General features: G+C 47.0%; 1 protein-coding gene across 4 annotated transcripts; it reads right to left on the bottom strand.

Moving 5' to 3' along the window:
• CUNH8orf76 (chromosome unknown C8orf76 homolog) lies at positions 1 to 17,942 on the bottom strand. 4 transcript variants are annotated; one of them, XR_006167126.1, is made up of 6 exons: positions 11,045 to 11,232; positions 7,976 to 8,119; positions 6,709 to 7,220; positions 4,830 to 4,962; positions 3,501 to 3,763; positions 1 to 3,400 (listed from the first exon to the last, which is right to left on the bottom strand). XR_006167126.1 is itself a non-coding variant. In XM_042808807.1 (6 exons), exons 1-6 carry the CDS (start codon positions 13,909 to 13,911, stop codon positions 3,557 to 3,559), a joined length of 1,095 nt encoding a protein of 364 aa, XP_042664741.1. In that variant the 5' UTR covers positions 13,912 to 17,942; the 3' UTR covers positions 3,434 to 3,556. The 4 variants fall into 4 exon arrangements, 3 of the variants coding, with proteins under 3 accessions (XP_042664741.1, XP_042664740.1, XP_042664742.1); XM_042808807.1 differs by lacking the exon at positions 1 to 3,400 and adding an exon at positions 13,909 to 17,942 and having other exon boundaries at positions 3,434 to 3,763; positions 11,045 to 11,140; XM_042808806.1 differs by lacking the exon at positions 1 to 3,400 and having other exon boundaries at positions 3,434 to 3,763.
• Between the last annotated feature and the right edge of the window lie 1,281 nt (positions 17,943 to 19,223).

Here is a 19,223-nt window from a genome sequence, read left to right as displayed (position 1 = left end):
CATTGTAAATGTCTGTACATAACAACATTTTTTGATTCCTTGGGAAGAAGGGAAGTTTTCATTCCTATGAGAATTCTATTGAGTTGTCTAAATATGACAAGGCAACATGGTAAATAAAAGAGAAGACTTTCATTAAAATGCCTTTGAGAATCATTTTGTTGCTTCATCTTCTCTTGTGCACCTTACTATCTTTGTTTCCAAAATCATTTCCATACAGCCAGAGCACAGCTGATAAGGAATTGCATTTTGTTCCTTCTGGAACTGTCAGGAGCAGGATGAAGCGTGTGTCCCCACTGCCTAACTGTGATTTTTCTTCTGAGTTTGGTTCAGTCCCTCGATCCTGTTGCATCCCAGCTGTGGGTGGCATGGAGGAGGCTGTGGGCTCACTGCTCTCTCACTCTGAAGCCTTCATTCCCTCCAGTCACGACCCGTGAAATCCAAACTGGAGCTCTTCTCATCACTGTGCCCACACGATTTGCCTGCACAAGTCTCAGAGAGGGCGGCTAATGAGAAGTAGGTGAGGGACATGCTAATAGCACTGATGGAGTGTTGTGAGTTAAGAGCCAATTTCAGCTCTGGACCAGGGATACAGCTTGCGTTAATTCAGACGACAGCTGAACCCGAATGTTAAGTGAACGGAATTTCAGTTTTGATGGAAAACAATCAAGAGTTTCCCATTTCAGCGAGGAGTTATGCCAAAAATGCCCGCAGGCTCCCACAGGCTCGATCGCTCGGCGATGAAGGGAACGTGTGCTTACAGGCAGCTGCAGAAAGTACCTGTTGGGAAGGTTGGAGCTGGATGCTGACATCCCTCATCAGCCTGCTGCAAGGGAAGGGCTGGTACAAACACCGCTACCGCGTGCTGAGAGCAGCGTGAGCCTCGCTAGTTCCAGCAGTAATGCCTTCTTCACCTCAGAAGCAGGCAGCAGGATTCAAATGCTCAACATCTCAGGAGCCTGTGCTTGCACACACTGATCCTTCCAGGAGCATCAGAACTGGGGTTAGAGGGTCCTGCCCAGGGCCTGGATCATGAGAGATCATCAGAATGACAAAGCCAAGCCGTGGCAACAGTTAACAGATTCTTGGAGTTGGCAATGCTAAATCTGCTATGTAACTACTCAGTGTGGAGTACCAGTGCAAGTATTAATACCAATAAGATTAATACTGTAAGAGCCAAAACACAAAGAAAGCTGTTGCAGGCAGATGTAGAGTTATGTGAGCACTGAAGGAATGCTGAGGCATTCAGACACAAGATGGAAGTGCAAAGCCCCTCTGAGATTAGAAGCAGAAAGCTGGGGTTGGAAATGGCATGCTGAAAGTGAGGAGTGGGCCAGAAAAGGAGGAGTGCAAGTAGCAGAGGCGAGAGATAGCCAGCACAATGAGATCAAGGAATGTTCCAGAGCCCAGCACAATAAACACTGCTGACTTGAGCAGTAACTATGCAACGCATTCGGAGCAACATTCATGTTGTTTTCTTTGCAGTAGTTAAAAACAACATTTTTGCTTTCTTCCTGTATTTGAGGAAACTGTGCCTGTTCTTAAGGAGCACTGCTTGCATCCGCCCTGCCAGGTGCTGGGGAGTTCACTGCTGTGCTGCCAGTGTGAGACAGCCACACGTTCACCAGCCACACACACCAAAGTCCCCAAATGGGGCTGGCCACGTCACTGTGTGTTTCAGACAGCTCAGTCATGAAATGACAGCATCTGGCAAGCATTTCACACGCTGCCATTTCCACCTTCTAAACAGTGGAGCCAAATCATCTGGTGAGTTCCCATGAAATATCTCTACAAACTCGGGTCCGCAAAAGCTTGTTCCAACATTGTAACTATGGAACTTGATTAGGAGCTGTGGGAAAGCAGATTATGTCCCTTGGGGCTGCTCATGACCATACGTTTAAGAAGAAACTGGGAGAAGTCCCAGTTCCAGTAACTCAACTACTTTTGCTGATATGTTTGGCATTATGTTTGCTGTGCCTTTGTTTTAATGCATTCTATTGTTGATGGCAACATCGTAATTAATTTATAATCCATTAAGGACAGTCACTACTGAAAACACAAGGGCAGGCTGCTTGATGAAAGCAGTGTGTGCATCCCAGGTGGCTTCACTGCCATCCCAGCCTGCTCAACTCATGCACACACACAACAATTTCCACCTAGCAAACACACACATGACTAAAATGAATATTCTGTGATATGTTAGGAATTAATGCTTAGCCATGTGTACTTGCCAAGGCATCACCTTTCATAACGAGCTGGCCAGGATGTGGTTTAATCACATTAAGTCACCAAACTATCAAAGATAATTTGACATGGCCAAAGGCAATATTCCATTTTGTTGGAGACGTTTTACAGCCGGTTTAGCAGGAGGATACACTTTACCAAGTGTTAGCACAGATGTCTTAACATGCACCTTAAAGCTTTATAACCCATCTCAAAGTTGCAGCTGCATCTGAAAAGTTTGTACATGTACAGTGAAGTACGTTTCCACTGTGAGTTACTGAAAATTTCAGCACTCCTTAATACTGCAGAATGAAACCCCAAGAGAACATGAGGAAAAGTCACATGAAGAAAAGTCAATTACATCTGAGAGATTCCTCCTTTTACACTATAAACTATAGGTTTACAAAAAGCCAGTAAGAATCACAGTTTAATGGGATCAAATGGGGCAAGAGCACACTTCTGCCTCAAATGTAAATTGTTTCAAACAAAAGAAAGAAGATATTTGCTGCCTTCTGCACGCCCAAAGCACGTAACATCAGCACTTCAGAACATAAAGCAAAGTGGTGGCATTGTGAGCTGAAAGCACAGGTAAGGATCTGCACAATGCAGGAACAACGCTGCTGATTTTCACAGCAGAAGTTTTTCCTTCCTCGCAGGGTTTTACAAAGGATATGCTCTGACTGAACACTCTTCACTGCATATAAACAACCCTGGCAGCTTTGGCTTTCCATGTGTAAGCACACTGAGGACTGGGCTGTAGCGAGCTGTGCGCCTGCAAAAACATTCAGCCTAGAGGAAATCTGCTTCCACTCCTAAGTTAAACAGTCACTATTTAGATATTTTCCCAAAAACATGAAGTTATTCCTATTGACAACTTCACAGCATAAATGTATTTAAGATCCAGCCATCCAGCTCTGAAAAGAAAATCACTATGATGTCAATTAATCTAGAAATATTACCACTTTTAATTAAGAAAACGGCTAATTCTGTGGCTCCAAGTGCAATAACATAGAATTCAAAACCAAGACATTTTCTAACTGGACATCAGGAAGGAAGAGCTGCATCACAGGCCCCAAAAAATCGTTGGTGCTTCAAGAACACTGTGAGGTTTATGACGGACAGCTGCCCTGGAAAACTCCATTTTATACTGGATCTCTTATTATTTTGAATACAAACAAATCTGTAAACAAAAAAAACTATCAGACACCACGACTTCAAATGCAGAGATTTACTTTCTTGAAATACATACTATAAGAAAACGTAAAAAATACAACACGAACGTTTTGCGTGCATCATTCCATAATCCTCTGAAGCCGTGACAATAAATACAACAGCCCTACGTTGCCAGAGGTGGGGTGTGTGTCTCTGAAGAGAACTGCCTGTCCAAGTGGCACAGATCATCTCGCAGAATATCGAACCATTTGATTTCAAACTCCGAGGCCGATGCGGTTACCAATGATGACAGTGCTGAAGAGCCTATGCATTTTACCTCGCCCTGAAATTCCTCCTTTAGTTTTTCTGGTATAAGATCTGCTCCCATCACCTGCAACCGCAGTAAGAACAAAGACAGGAAACAAGTAATGGGACATTAATAACAGAACACAAGAACCATCCGCCATCTAGGAAGCGCTTCCAAATCACAACCAAGCTGTCTGCCTGCTGCACTGTCATAAATATGGAGGACTGAGAGCCCAAACTTCGCAGCTGCACAGCCCCTCCCAACTTCTGGTACAACTGTACGTGGGGAGTTTTGCCCTCTGAACAGCAGCACAAGCCCCATCACCAGCTCTGCGATCAGCGCCTGCCCCAGGAGCACCAGCAGCGATCTCTCACCGGGGGCTTCAGACCAAGGGAAGTGAGGAAAGCAGCTGCTCGTCGGCAGCCCTGTGGAAACTTGGGATAGTCTGCATGCTGCTGCCCTCTCATGGATGAAAGCCCACAGCTTCGCTTGCCAACTCGGCAAGGACTTGGCTTTTATTAACTGAAGCCTGACAATGCTGACAGTGAAGTTAAACATTTTTTGGCTTCCTTTTGTTCTTTTAAATAGAACTCCATAGACGCTAGAAATGTTTAAGCACTATGAATAAAGCCATACAACATCATTCTCCTCCTCTGTGGTTCTTTTAAGTTAGAACCCAGTACATCAAATGGAACAAAGAAACAATGTAAGAGGAACTTTTTCTGAAAATTTGCCGAAAGAACGAAGACTTGAATAATCCAGTACCCCTCAGTGACATCTCCATTTGCATTTCATACACGTGATTCACTCTGTGGCATCTAAAATGGCAGAGATAAAACTTGCTTCCCAGGAAATGCACAGCAATGATGCACCTGCAAATACAAGTCTAGCGAGAAACCTAACAACCGTGAGCATTCCTGTAAGGAGAATTTCAGCAGAACAGAGATACACCCGCATGACATAAGCCAGCTACACAGCTATCACAGTCAGTCCCAGATAATGCAGTACCAGGACATCGCCCTGGCTAATGTACCTTGCTTCCTGGCACGGTTAATTAGCCCAGGGGAGAGTCAGGCACCTGCAAGCATGAGCTGGCCCACGTCCCCCCACGAGGACCTGGCAAACACACACGCAGACAACACTCTCTTACCTTGGTCACCTGCAGCAGGGAGTTTTCATTTAAACCAAACTGTGCCACTTTGTCATCAATTTCTTTCTGACATTTTATGTTATTTTCGAGAGCAAAGGATGACTGTTGCAGTTGAGTAAGCTGAAGTAAAAGCCTGGAATGAAAATAAGCAGTTAGAAAGGGTACAACTGGAACTAAACTAAACTAAAACCAACTACAAGATAATACTTTAAAACAGCTCTTCTTGACCTTTGCCAGCTGAGGAAACAGAATACATCCGTATCGATCTATTAAGGTCATTCTGTGTGCACACAATGACTGAAGAAATACAGAGAAGAACTTCAGAATAAGGAAATGCCAAGTATCTCTGGTGCCTCTACACAACCATTTTTCCCCCCGTGCAGTTGGGGCACTGAGCATTAGCAGTGCTGTACTGAGTATCCCTCATCCTTATTAAGGCCTAAGGAGACAGCAGTGCATTGCTGCATGCAGCAGCGGCCATCTTCGCAACCTGAGAAGAGAGAAATTTGGTTTTGTTTCAACAAACACCAAACATCCTCACACAGGTTAGTGTGGGGGTATTTTCTAAAACCTTCCACCGCTCTTAAGTTGAAGGCAGAGGCCCACAAGTTGAGGAGCTGAATATAGCAGTGAATTTACCCATGCAGCACCCACGTCTCACATAAACCCAGCAGAGCTGAAAGCACCAGATAAGCTAAAACATAACCCTGCGATGGGAAGTTCACCTAGAGAAGTGCATATGCCAATACAGAATCACAGAATGGCCTGGGTTGAAAAGGACCACAATGATCATCTGGTTTCAACACCCCTGCTGTGTGCAGGGTTGCCAACCACCAGACCAGGCTGCCCAGAGCCACATCCAACCTGGAAACAAAGCACAATACCACCATGCAGTCAAGCAAGGAAATCCCAGAACTGCCTCCACTGTTTCAGTACGTCTGGTTCATCACTGAGATGAGAAGCACAGATTACTTTAATACAAATTAGCTTATTAGATACCAGTACTCAATCTGTTAACTTCTCACAGGCAGCAAATAAAGTCACTTGCTTTCAAAGTACAGATAAAAACTGTCTTTATTTTTCCCAAATGTTGCCCACAGAGAGCAGTTATAAGGTGTTCTCTGTAAACATGTTCAGAAGTCCATAAAACTGCACTAATCACATTCAGTACTGATACGTTATTGAGAGGCAAGAGGGAAAAAAAACAAGTCTCTTTTAACAAGAAACATTTCCTAATTATCTCTTTGAACTATTATATTTAGGAGATTTTTGTTCTGTGCAAGAATTTTAGGAAGAGAGGGAATAAAGAGGAAGAGCATGTTAATGCAGCCCTGTCAATCAGCTGCCACGGAGTTCATTTTTCAACCTCATCCGTTGTGCAAATTGGTGTATTATTAAAATAATACATTTTCACTCAAGCAAGAGGCTGCAGGCAAACAAGCCAGGTGGCACTTGCAGAAGGAAGACTGGCTCACTTCCCTTTGGGGGACTTCAGCTGCTGCATCTTTAATACCAAAGCAGGAACAGCCACGCTCTAGCAGAAGCGTTTAGAGGAGAAAAAATCCTTTTGTATATAATTATTTGAAAGGAATTGTATAATGGGATTATTTAAAAAATGCTTTACTTCTCAACAACACGTGACACTGGCTTTGTCTTTCCACCCAAATGTCAGCTGTTCATAGCTACCATGCTGGTGAGTTTCACTTCTTACATCTCAATTACGAGTCCATTCTTTTCTTTCTAGGTTGGTGTTACCAATGCTGGAACAAATCTTTAAATCAGAGATGTAAACTGAGTACATTAAGGCTGGGGAATAACATGCTTAAAATTGCTCTGGACTGGGAGAATCTCACATCATTCTAAGAGTGTACTTTGTTACCTTGCTCTAACAAATGAGGCACACGCCTTTACGCCAACATGCTTTGCCAAGTCCGGCTCCCAGGACTCGCAGGCTGCCTGTTTCCCTTCAGCCTTCCTTCCAGTGTTGTCTGAAGTGCAGAGCATTTCTGTTACAGCCTGGCTGCTGCTGCAGGTCGCTGAGCTCTCGCTCTTTGTTTCTGCAGCTGGGCAGGACAGAGGGCCTTCGCTCTGGCAGTCCGATCTGTGAGGCTGAAGATTAATCTCTCCTCCAGCTGATATTCCGAAACTACCATCACTAACCTCTCTGGACCAATGTAGGTTTGTTTCTGGAATGCATAATGGAGACAAGCCCTGCAAAAGGTCCATATAAGCTTCAGCAAGTGACATCCAGTACCAAGGGTTGAAGGGATGTAAGCAGATCAGCTGCTGCAGACACACGATCTTTTTTTCTACGTTTTCCAGATCCCGATAAATGGCAAACTGCAGGTTGAGAACAGTCGTTAAGTGATCCGTGTTTGTGGCACCGTTTCTCTGAAAACAAAAGAAAAAAGGATTATAACAGGAGCAGAAGAACAGAACCATCCTTCAGAGCTTAAGAAAACGTCTCCCCGGCTAATGACAGACAGACATCTCTAAAGGTAGCTTTCACTACTGCTCTCCAACATGATAGAGATCATACAAGATCAAGCAGGCAGCGATCCCTTCAATGGCCTCATCACAGTTTGAAAGAAGCCCGTGAACACTGCTGTTTGCTTACATGCATTACTGCTTATGTTATGCAGTCGCCCCTCTTAGTAATATGAACACCTTTTATATACAATGATCAGCAGCAATAACATTAGCAGATTTCAGAGCCTCCGGACATCTTCTTTTATGGGAAAAACTCCATTTGTGGTTAGATACTCTTCTTGGTGGCAGTTTGGCAGAAAAGTACATGGAAATAAAAGGAAGTGTTGAACCGATGCTTTTATAGTGGAAAGACTTAAGCATTCATTTATCCCCTTTCTTATAATTCCTATTACGTTACATTAATTCTGCCTGGCAGAGCATGATATTTAGTCCCTTCCAGGACTACCAGCTCCCTGCACAGGGAACTCATTGTGGTACAGGGTGTTCTGATTTCTAAAGAGTGATTATATCTGCAGTGACAGTTACCCTCTGTTTACCAAATACTCTGAGCACTGAACATCCTGAAGGATTAAACACACACAGATTATTTTTGCAGAAAATGGTCTGTATAAAAGAACTACTGGTAATATTTTTTGTGTTCAAAGGATGTGATTTACCATTCTTTCTGCAATATCCAGAGCTTCCTTGTGCCTTCCTAATTGAGACAAACAGCGAGCCTGGCCCTCCTGGACGTCCCGCCTCATGGCAATGTTACCAGGAGGCAAGTGCTGCAAGCAGTTTGAGTATTCACACAGAGCTTTCTAGTAGCATCGATAAAAAGAAAAGACAAGCAAAGCAATGAAACATTTTCATTTAAAAGCATGAGAGATTTTCATTTAAAAGCAATCCCCAAACTGATTTTTCTTCATCCCAACTCAGCTAGCACCTATTGGCAGCAGCACACAAAGGCCCCAGTAGCACATGGCCAGGCCAAGAGCTGAGCTCCAAGCTGCCCCAGCCTGGACAGCAATGGGCAGCCCCAGTCCTAATTAATGCCTCAGCCCTGTAAGGATTCACAGGGCATCTCTCCACCTCTCCCCCACACAATGCCTGATGCAGAAGGGACTGTATGAGCTCACCCCCAGGCCTGGGCCAAACGTGAAATAAGGCACCTTTATCCCAACTAACTCAGGGATCAGAGCACTCATCCTGATTTTGAGAGGCCTCACTTCAAACCTGTGCACTCCCTTGTGAGAGAAACAGGAGGTGAGAACCAGGAAGTCTGTCCCTCAGCCCACCAGAATAAGCAGCCAGTCGGAGCAGATCACAAGGAAAGTGAGTCTCCATCATTCCTGACATAAATTCCTCACAAGGTCATTGGAATTTGCATGAAATTATTAAATATTAATTGGCCCCAGGAAAAAGACAAGAATGAGCAATATGCTGTATCTTAATGCTCAGAGCACTCACCAAGACTCCAATTAACATTTAAATACATTACATTAAGTATTCAGTGATGCTAAGACTGGAATATTCGTTCCTTCCCCACTGTGTGAGAGCTCAAACCAAAAGACCAAAGAGCAGAGCTTTCTCAAAATGAAAATTCAGGTATTCCTTGCAAACTTGATCAGTTCTAACAAAAAGAGCCTCTAGGCAATATACCCTAAGTAGCTCCTGGCATAATGGCAGAAGTATGTCTCTTCCCCTGCCAAGCTCACATCCTTCTCAAGCAAAGTGAGAGTTCCCCTCTGTCCAGACAGACCAGAGAAGGGCTGCAGGACACTCTGCTTGCTCTGCTATGCAATGAAGGAGGAGGACGCTGGCAGACTCGGCATTATAAATCCCAAGCAGATTCTGCAGTCAGCTCTGTCCTAAAAATGAGCATGGCTTAGATCACTGCTCTCCTTGGCATTTCCCATCCAGTAGCTTAGGTTGGCATCAAAACTTTTCACAGTGAGTGAAGAGATTCCCGTTTCCTCATCTCCAGGCACTGATCTAAGGCAGCATTCTCAAATCTGTCACTCTCCCCCCTGGTTCTGGCTCTGCCACAGAGACCCAAGAACACTTGACGCCAGACACAGCCAACATGAATCAGCATGACAGAAGCCAATGGACGCTCTGTTCTCTGTGTCAGTTTCTCAGGGAAGGGAATCAGAGCGCATGGCAGGGAGCAAACCTCCCTTCAGGCAGGTCAGCAGCCAGAGCAGGGTGCCTGATGCAGCCTCAGGTACTTCTCTCTCTGCACACTTCTGTGAATTCCTTCAGAGCATCATTCATTTGAGACTGGAAAATGTCTGTCAGGAACAGACAAGGTGACAACAACACCTTATATGTAATAATAATGTACTATGTACTAATAATAGTAATGGAATAATGTTAAAAAGCCGAATCGAAACCAGATCCAGTAATCCAACGGATAGGGCAAGAAGAGTGCAGTCAGATGCTGTCCTGGTGGCTTTGGTATCAGGGAGCGTGCAATGCAAACCATAGCCTGGAACAAGAAGCTATGAGGGCGGAAACATGGACAGAAGAAGCTGATTGTCACCAGAAAACAAATCTGGGAGAACAAAAGACAGGGTCCTAGAACCAGGACAGTAGAGGCAAGATATCATCAGTGATTAGCAATGAAGCTAAGGAAGCAGCATGAGAAGAGGGTCTAGGAGTGCAACAGGCAGAAACCCAAATGGGGAACATGGAAGCACCTCAAAAGCATAACCAGCCACCCAGAGACAAGAGAGGGGGAGGACAGCTAATGACGCACAAGCCAACTCTCAGGAGACTGACAACTGCAGCCAGCTGTAACCTGACTGCCAGGGGGAGCTCTGAAAAAGGCGAATGTGATGTTGACAGCCTTGGTGGAACACGGCACTATCTCCACGAGTGGATAAATATGCACACTGAACTATGGCTGAACAGCATTTTCATGATTGCCAACAGCAACTGTGACCACTACTGAACCACTCTGATGTATATCTTTGGTATGAATTGGTTCCAAGTGAAAAACACCATTTCTGCTGAGCTGCGCAGTTTGTATCAGCTTCACAATGACAATGGGGGAAGGAGATGACATCCAGCTAGGAAAGCTTGCCAAAATGAAGTTAACTGTTACAGTCTGGACACATCTTAACTAGCTCGGTGATTCCTGCTCAGATCATGATTTCATTCAGGTGAATGGGGTGGTTTTGATGCAAAGTGCCATCAAGTTGGACTTCTATACCACAGGACCTAGCATCTCCAGGGCATGGAGAGGAGCACTATGAAGATGGTGAAGGGTCTGGTGGACAAGATATGTGAGGTAGGGGCTGAGGTCCCTGTGTGTGCTCAGCACAGAGCAAAGGAGTTGATGGGAGGCCTGATGGCGGCTGCAGCTCCTCACAGGGAGCGGAGGGCAGCGCTGAGCTCTGCTCTGTGTGACAGCGACAGGGCTGAGGGAACGGCATGGAGCTGTGCAGGGGAGGGGCGGGTGGGGGTCAGGGATGGGGTCTGCACCAGGGGGCGGTGGGCACGGAACGGGTGGGCACGGCCCTGAGCTGCTGGGGTCCAGGGAGCGCTCAGACACAGAGTTTGGGGACTGCAGGGATGGAGCCAGGAGTTGACTCGATGCTCGCTGGGTCCCAGCTCGGGATATTCCATGGTTGTTCAGACACATATACATTCACTAAACACATGAGGACTACAGGCCCTGAAGTTACACTTCAGCCACGGCCGCTGACCAAAGCCCCGGCGCACAGGAGCCACGAGAATACCTCAAACTCCCGTTCCCTGTAGGCCAGATCAGCCCGGAACTTCTGGGCCGTCAGTACTTCGGCGTCCTCCTCGCCGCTTGTCTCACCGCAGAACCACTGCAGCACAAACAAACCCGTACAGAGCATCTGCAACCCCACGGCTGCCGCATGCCGAGTCGCTCCCACGAGCTCTCTCGGCCCCGGCCCCGCGGACCCGGCCTCCCGCCCCACCCCGCCCCGGCTCCTCACCCGGGGCTCGCAGCGCTTGGCGCTGTAGGGCAGCCCGGCCCCGCCGCCCGCGCCCCGCTCCCTGCTCTGGGAGAACACGGCCTCCTCGAACTCCCAGCCCAGCGGCAGCTCCATCCCCTCCTAGAGCGGCTCTCCGCCGGCCTCGAGCCGGCAGCGCGCCCCCTGCCGGGCCGGAAGGCGCCATGAGGGCGAGGCTCGAGAGTGGCGGGCGGCGCGGCCGCGGGGTCAACGAGTTGGGGGTGCGGTGGGCTAGAGGGGCGGCGGCGGCCATCTTGGGAAGGCGATGCGACGCGCTGAGGCGTGGCAGGGTGGGCGGGAGACGCGCCGCTTTGGCCTTGGTAGCGCCGTCCCGTAGACGCCGCGGTGCGGGGATATCGCCATAGAACTCGGGCTGCGCCTCTTATGTGCCGGCTCCTCAGCGGCACTGGGGTTTGTCCCGTGTGTAACGGGGTATCGCCGTCCCGCAGGAGGCAGTGGGAGCCCCAGTCAACGTGAGGACGATCAGAGGTGGTCGTGCTGGAATAGACCTTGCAAGAGTGTCATCACTCAGAAATGCTGTGTGGCACTGGGGGTCTTACCATCACAGAATCATAAAATGGCGTGGGTTGGACTGCAGAGACCCCCCACTCTCAACCCCCCACCATGGGCAGGGCTGCCCCCCACCAGATCAGGTGCCTGGGGCCGTACAGCCTGGCCCTGAGAGCCTCTAGGGACGGGGCAACACAGCTCCCTGTGCAGCTATGCCAGCGCCTCACCGCCCTCTCAGTAGAAGTCTTCCCCCTAATCTCAATCTCTACTCTTTTAGTTTAAAACCATTCCCCCTTGTTCTGTCACTGTGGACCCGTATACAAGGCCAGCTTCCCTCCTGATCATAAGCTCCCTTTAAATATTGGAAAGCCACAAAAAGGTCTCTCTGGAGTCTTCTTTACAAGCCCAGCTCCCTCAGCCTGACGCTGTAGAACTGCGCCAGCCCTCTGATTTTCACAGCCCTCCTCTATTTCAACAACTCTGCGTCTCTCTTGTGGTGGGGGCCGCAGCCTGGATGCAGTACTCTAGTACTCATGAGGCTGAATAGGACAATCACTTCCTTCTCTCTGCTTCCAGCCCTCTGTTGTTGCAGCCCAGGATGCTCTCAACTGTCCACTGCAGGTGTACACTGCTGGCTCATGTCCAGCTTCCCATCCACCAGATCCCCAAATCTTTCTCAGCAGGGCTGCTCTCAGCGAGTTCAACCCCCAGTCTGTGTACAAATTTGGAATTGCCCTGAGCTAAGTGCAACCTTGCTCTTGGCCTTGTTGAACCTCATTATGTTCACACAGGCCCACTTTTCAAGCCTGTCCAGGTCACTCTGGATGGCAACCCTTCCTTCTGTTGTATCAGCTGCACTCAGCTTGGTGTCGTCTGCAAACTTGCTGAGGGTGCACTTGATCCCATCATCTATCTTTGATAAAGATGTTGAAGAGTACTGGCCTCCACCTGGACATAGAGCATTTATCACAACCCTTTGCCTGCGACTCTCCAGTCATTCTCCAACCAACTTCCTTTTCATTTTTTCTGACCAAAATGAGAGCAAAGGGATCCCATGTTTTGGGACAGCTGATGGCACCTGGTTGCTGGCATCTGTGAAGTGTTTTTTGGGAGGAAGGTGCTAAGAGAATGAAGCTTGTACTCCCCTTTGGAACAGGAACATTGCATTCTCCATAGTCCTGGTGAACATTTTGGTCACAGACAACTTAATGGAAACTTCATAAGATACTGTAACAAACACTTAAACCAAAGTTTCCCATGCTTAAATGATTTGCACATTTGAGGAATTATTCTTTTAGCATCTTGGTCCACTCTGCATGCCAGTGTCCATGGGAGTGTATTTCAGTAACTTCTCCATTTGATTTCATTTCTTCCCCAAAGCAGAATGGGAAACTTGTGAAATCTCAAGCTTTCAGAAGACAGGATTTTCCAAATCTCCCAAGACTGCATTGCTGTGTTATGGGAAAAGGCTATACAGCAAAGACCCATCCTAGAGCTTCTGCAACATTTAAAGGCTCAGACAACCTTGCAGATTAATAGCACCTTGCCATTCCAGCTGTCTGTCCTGCCTCATGGCACTGCCAGACACAAGGTGCTTTGTGTTTTAGGCGTACTGCAGTTCTATTTCCTCTCCCTGCCCCAGCAGTCCTTCCACCAGGAAGACCTGCTGCCTCCCATCTGACTACCATACAGGTTCAGAGAGGCTGAGATGAAGTTATCCTTGTAACTCCTCAATCCAAAAAGTAGACTGATGAACCTGTGCCTACTAGAACATCCTTTATGGCCACAGTTCTTGTTTGGAATATTTGAAAGGGTTCCTTCTATAGAGATGTTTGGTTTTGGTTTGGTGGTGGTGGTGGATAAATGCTCAAAATATCTTCCATACGCATAGCATAGCTATGGCTGGATGTAGCATCAGGACATTAGGGACATGGTTTAGTGGGCACAGTGGTGATGGGCCAACCAGTTGGAGTAGATGATCTTAATGGTCTTTTCCAACCTTAATGATTCCATGAGTCTATGATAAGCTGGCATAAATCCCTGGATATAAACTATACTCTGGCAGGTAGATTTGATCAAATTGAGGTTTCTTCTGCTTTTAAACTGACCATTTGGCAAAGAAGAGCTCTTGAACATAGGAAATTGCTTAACAGGTGAGTCTTGAGAAAAACAGGAGTTTGCTCCACATGATGCTTTTGATTGTTTTGTTATGTCAGGGTAGACAAGTACAGCTGGGGCTTCTTATATGTGCACACAAAAGCCTTCCAGCTTCCCTCTGCACGCGGACTGGTATGCTGAGCTCCTACAGGACAGGCAGAGCACACAGAAATGGATCTGCAGTCATCAGCTCTGGTGTCTGAACAGTTGCAGCATCTGCGCTTCTCCTCGCATTAACCGGACACATGCGCTCCTTTCCCAGTCCTCCAGGACTGCCAGTCATGCTGCAGCACAGCAGTCTGAGTACAGCACTAAAATCCAGCAAGATGGCTAGGAACAAATGGAAAAGAAGAAAAACAGAACAAGAATCATGAGTAATCAAAGTGAAATGCGGCCCCAGCACAAAGTAGAACACAAACTGCAAGGCGCTCCCAGGGGCAAATCCAAGAGCAGCCCGTTGGCTGCCAGCTCGGATTGAGGAGTCCTGCAGGGCTCAGGGTTTCAGCCACCATTGCCTGTGAGGATACCAACGTGGTCTGCAAAGGCTGTGTGTTGCAATGCAGAAAATGCCTTTGTCTGGTGAATCAATGATAGGAGAGAAGCAATTCCTGAGCGCCACGCAGGGGGCCTAGCAGCTGACTGCATGGTTTGAGTCATAAGTCACAGCATAACACTGCTTTTCTTCTTTTTTCCTTCCCTGGCTCTCCCCTTCCCCCACCTCCCCTCAGACATTTACAAGGCTCCTCGCGTATTAGTTACAGATATAAAAAAGTGCAACTGTTAGAAATTCCTCTGCCTTGTCAGCACTGGAGAGTTGCTCAATTTCTCCTGCAAGCCCCAAGTCATCAGTATAGCTGCCAGAATACAAATTCCCATTTTACTTAAGTAAAGCTGTTTGCCTGAGCTTGCGAGGCATGATTTGCCATGGTGCTGTTAGCCTTCGCTTCATGCAGCAGAAACCAACAGCCCTGGAAGAAGCAGCTTTGAGGGGCTTGCAGATACATAAGCCCTATGGGAGCCCACACTGCTGCAGCTGCTGTGTGTAGGCAGCTTCACGGATACAAAGAAGCCAGAGATGAATATTCCTACAGACAGCTAAGGTCATGCTGCACTGCTAGCCTAAAGCACCAGTTGCCCGTATGAAAATCAGACCAATGGAACCAAGGAGGCAAGCCTATGTGTTCCACGTTGCCATCAGGGTGAGCCCAGAGGAAGCCTGGACAGTAAAGGCATCTCAAAGGACAGGCAGGAATTCATTCTGCTGCCATAGGACCTGAGCCTTTCAGCCAGGAAAAGAAAACACAGCGTGGCAGACAGAGCTTGTTTGAATCCTAACAACCTTTCTTTAGCCCTGTCAGAGGCAGAATTAATTCAAAAGAATTCCCTCCACTGGTGCTTATTTAATTCCTGATATTATTTCTTGTATTGTGATAGGCTCTATGGGTCTTTGCCACAGCCTGGACACTTGTTCCAGGAGGAGAACACACACCACAGAGGTTTCAAGAGACCATCAAGCACACACAGTGGAAAGGAGAAATCCCGGCTGGTAGTGAGGGCCCTGTTTTGGTAGGCACTACCCACACACGTTGGCTAAGGAATAATGCAGCTCTGACATCGTTTATAGTTTTAATAAAGCAGACTGGAAAGGAGCTGCCCTTGGAAGGAAGCAAGGGACTCATTCTCTCCTCAAAGAAAGCGTGCTGCCTGCAGTGAAGAGAGCACTCAGGCCCACAGGCAGCGTTCCTCAAAGGATGGGTGGTTCCTGAGTCATCAAGTGGGATCTTCCAGACATTGTGAAATATTCATACCTTGGGGGAAAGATTAGTTTTCTTTTTCGACAGTCATAACATTGGCTCTTCTCTAAACACGTTCATGAAGAGAAGCTCTTTATTTGCTGACATTGTCTTGATGTGTCCTTTTCTCCCCGCACTTATTGTCTCTTGCCTTTTACTGAGATTGCAAGATCTCTACAGCAGAAACCATCTTTCATCCTCTTTGCGTGGTGCCAAACATAAGGGGATATTGTCCATGACTGGCACAGGAGGGTAACACAAACAGCATTTCACGGCTAAGGGCATACCAAGGCTATCTCCGGTACAAACTAAGAGACATGAAAAAGTGATTCAACAAGCAAAACTGCAGTTAAAGCTCTGGTGAGCTTTGATGAACACTAGCAAATGTTACTACCATAGTATGAGACACAACTGCAGACCTCAAGCGCAGTCTGTTCTCAAGCAATAGGTGGTCACACTGAGAGTGGTGAAAATCTGACCCCTGAGCCTAAGCTCCCAGATGCCACCAACCAAAATTAGAGCAAAATGATACTTGTCTCAAACTCAGCATATCTTCAAAGAAGGGCTGGTAGAAACAGGATGAACCTCCATCTATCTCAAGCTGGTTGAGAAACCAGCCAAATGTGACAAAGCTTCATTTGCTAAGTGTAGGTCTGTCCTTGAAGGTAAAGCGAGCACTAAGGAAAGGCAAGTAAGGGAGCTGAAATGGTTCCTCACCCTAAAAACTGCTCCAACACCCTACCCTCACTGTCTGCAACAGGAGGACAGGATACTGAAACCAGAGTAGCGTGAGCAGGAGTGTGCAGGCCAGTGGACCATGGAATTCCTCTTCTGTCTAAATCAGCCAGCCAGCTCACAGTTCTATGAAGACAGGACCAAAATGAATGGGGAGATGAAGGGCTGTGCATCACAGAAATAAGAAAAAAAAAGAACTGCTTGGTAACAGAAGCCAGAAGATCTCCATTATCTTAAGACAGATAAGAGAGGATGCATCCCCCAAAGACAGTTCATTTGCTTATCTACCTTCCAACAGCGCAGCCTTTCAAACTGCTGGTAAGCCATATTAACTAGGCCATAATCCTTCCCCCTCAGGTCTCACAAAACCCAATGAAGTTGTTACTGCCAAAAGGGTGTGCTAAGCACTGATGTGTTCGGCCATTAATGGGCTCTGCAACCATTTCATGCCTTGTAAGATGAATGCTGAGCAGAACGAGCACGCCCTTGGGTTGGACAGGAATGCTGCTGAAAAGAGGAATTTTTGGAAAGAAAGGTGATCAGATGCCTGGGACAGTCTTCAAGCAGTGATCCTCCCTTGCAGCTCCACACGCTTCCTGAACTGACAGGAGTCACAAGGATGCTGCTCAGCCATCTGTGGCAAGCATTAAGGCTGGACCTGACAACCAGCGGATACAAACTTGACACACAAACCACCACAGAGGCATCGCTGACCTGCTGCTCTAACTGGACCAAACCCCAGAGAGATGTGTATGCCTCCTTCTGTGCACTTTTTTTTTTTTTCAGTTTTATTGGTTTGCCTCTGAAAACTCATTAACTTCCCCTGGCAACATGGCAACAGTTGTGCTTGTTGCTTAATTGCTACTCGGGATTAAATCAGGCTGTGTTAAAACTTCACAGCTCCGAGGTCCTTGGGACTGGGAGGACTCCTGTAGCATCTCCTCCAGGACATCACTGAAGCATCTGCATCTGGCTGCTGCACACCTCTGTTGTACAGCACCTATTAAACTAAGCTGACACCCTACAATATTGTTCTGCAGGAACTGAGAAACAAATCAATAGAATTAGAGGCAAAAAAAGATAAAGAAAAAAAGAGGCACATCAAAGACACAGATCCAGGGCTTCAAGATTGCCCTTGAGTGACTTGCGGGCTTCCCCAGTCCCCGTCTCCTTGTCCATATGGAGAGGTAACTGCCTCCACATGGAAGTAACCCGTCTGGCTTTTTTTGATTCTCCAGTGCCTTGTTTCCCATGCTGAGCTGGAAAGCACCAAGTGGAAACTGCTATTAAATTTAGCTCATATGGCTTCATGCTTCCCTTGTCCAAGTATCGATGCCTGCAGAAAGCACGAGGCAAAGCAGAGGGAAAGCACTGCTAAATGCACACATGCGAACAAAATGCAGAAATTGAGAATGGACTTTGCCCATCATTACATCCTTCCTTAAATCATTGGAAGTGAAATGAACACCACACAACTTATACCTGTGGTGCAGTTTCTGCCTTTGTGGCGTTGCTAAGAAAAATGCTCAGGCATTTCCCTCACAGGGCGTCAGTGAGCCCCAGTCCCTGCGCTGTGTGCTGGGGGCAATGCCTGCACAGAAATCCTCGCAGATGGATTTCACCTGGAGGCACTGGGCAATGCTGGCGAGGAACTGAAGGTTTGATAGCAGTTAACAACTGCATTAATATTTGCACTGTCTCTTTTGATTCAGAGCGTGCCACTACTAGAGGTTATTTTGTGGGGCTTCTTTCACGTTAGTCCCTTAAGATGGACTTTGCTGCAATTATGTTTTCTCCTGTTTGGTTTTCATTTAGGGAAATAAGAAATCACTCAGTGAATTACTACCAACACCAACCTTGATCTTCACCCAAATCATCCAGATAAGCCAACCAATGTATCTCCCTTTTCCTGTCTTTTTTTTTTCTTCTACCAAATAGATATTATCTGAGACTGAAAGGAAACAGCCACAATGCTAACAGTCCAACATTACTGCAGTAGAAATATGCATATTTGAAGTGCAACAAGTTGTTTAACAACCAAAAATGTTGGAAAACAGTCAAACAGCCTGAAGACCACCACCAGCAGCGTTTCAAAGCAAAGCAAACTCCACAGGAAGCAACTCAACGTCACTCCAGAAGGGACTTTCTGGTGCAGAGAGAAAAGCAAAGCATTGCACAAAGTGGTATTCAAATTATTAAAAATAGCAGTTGACAGTATTGTTATGAGAACAACTGGAAGATGGAAGGGGCTGGGAAGAGAAGGCTGGGAGAGGAGAAACAAGCCAGAGGGCCAGCTGGTCTCCTGTCAAAATAGGGACTGAGCTGCAGTGTTTTGGAGTCATTGACAACACGGTAAACAAAAAGGTAACTGTTTAAAGAAACACAGCCCAAAGCTTTTCATAACTCTCTCTTTAGCTGATGGAATCTAGAACAAACATTCTTTATTTTCCCTCCTGATTTTTTCACTGAACTGAGTAAACTGTTTGGCCCAGCACCAAGCTGTCCCAACGGCGAGCGCTCGCCTCCAGCCCTGTGCACAGGTCACCGCTTCAGCCAGGGCTGTCATTTGTCGGGACTGGCCCACACCACAGCACGGGAACGGTTCTGTGGACTTCAGCTTATTGTCACGCAGGGATTGAGCTGAGGGCAGGGTGCCAGCTCCTCTCCAGCCAGGCCTCGAGAAGGGCACCACACAGTGGGGCAGTGCGTCCGCTGAGGGAAGGCAGCGCTGCAGTGAC

This window comes from Centrocercus urophasianus, unplaced genomic scaffold (assembly GCF_019232065.1).
Source record: "Centrocercus urophasianus isolate 14NV4802_14NV808 unplaced genomic scaffold, USGS_Curo_1.0 seq_11, whole genome shotgun sequence".
Classification (NCBI taxonomy): domain Eukaryota; kingdom Metazoa; phylum Chordata; class Aves; order Galliformes; family Phasianidae; genus Centrocercus; species Centrocercus urophasianus.
This window is presented reverse-complemented; position numbering and strand designations above follow the sequence as displayed.

Bases quoted from the DNA above. Each gene is read 5' to 3' on its own strand.
- CUNH8orf76 (XM_042808806.1), bottom strand. From the start codon at position 11,170: ATGCTCTGTACGGGTTTGTTTGTGCTGCAGTGGTTCTGCGGTGAGACA. The intron at 4,963-6,708 runs GTAACAAAGTAC...TTTTCATTCCAG, and splicing joins GCCTCATTTGTTAGAGCAAG to GCTTTTACTTCAGCTTACTC. The intron at 3,764-4,829 runs GTAAGAGAGTGT...CTGCGGTTGCAG, and splicing joins CCCTGCTGCAGGTGACCAAG to GTGATGGGAGCAGATCTTAT.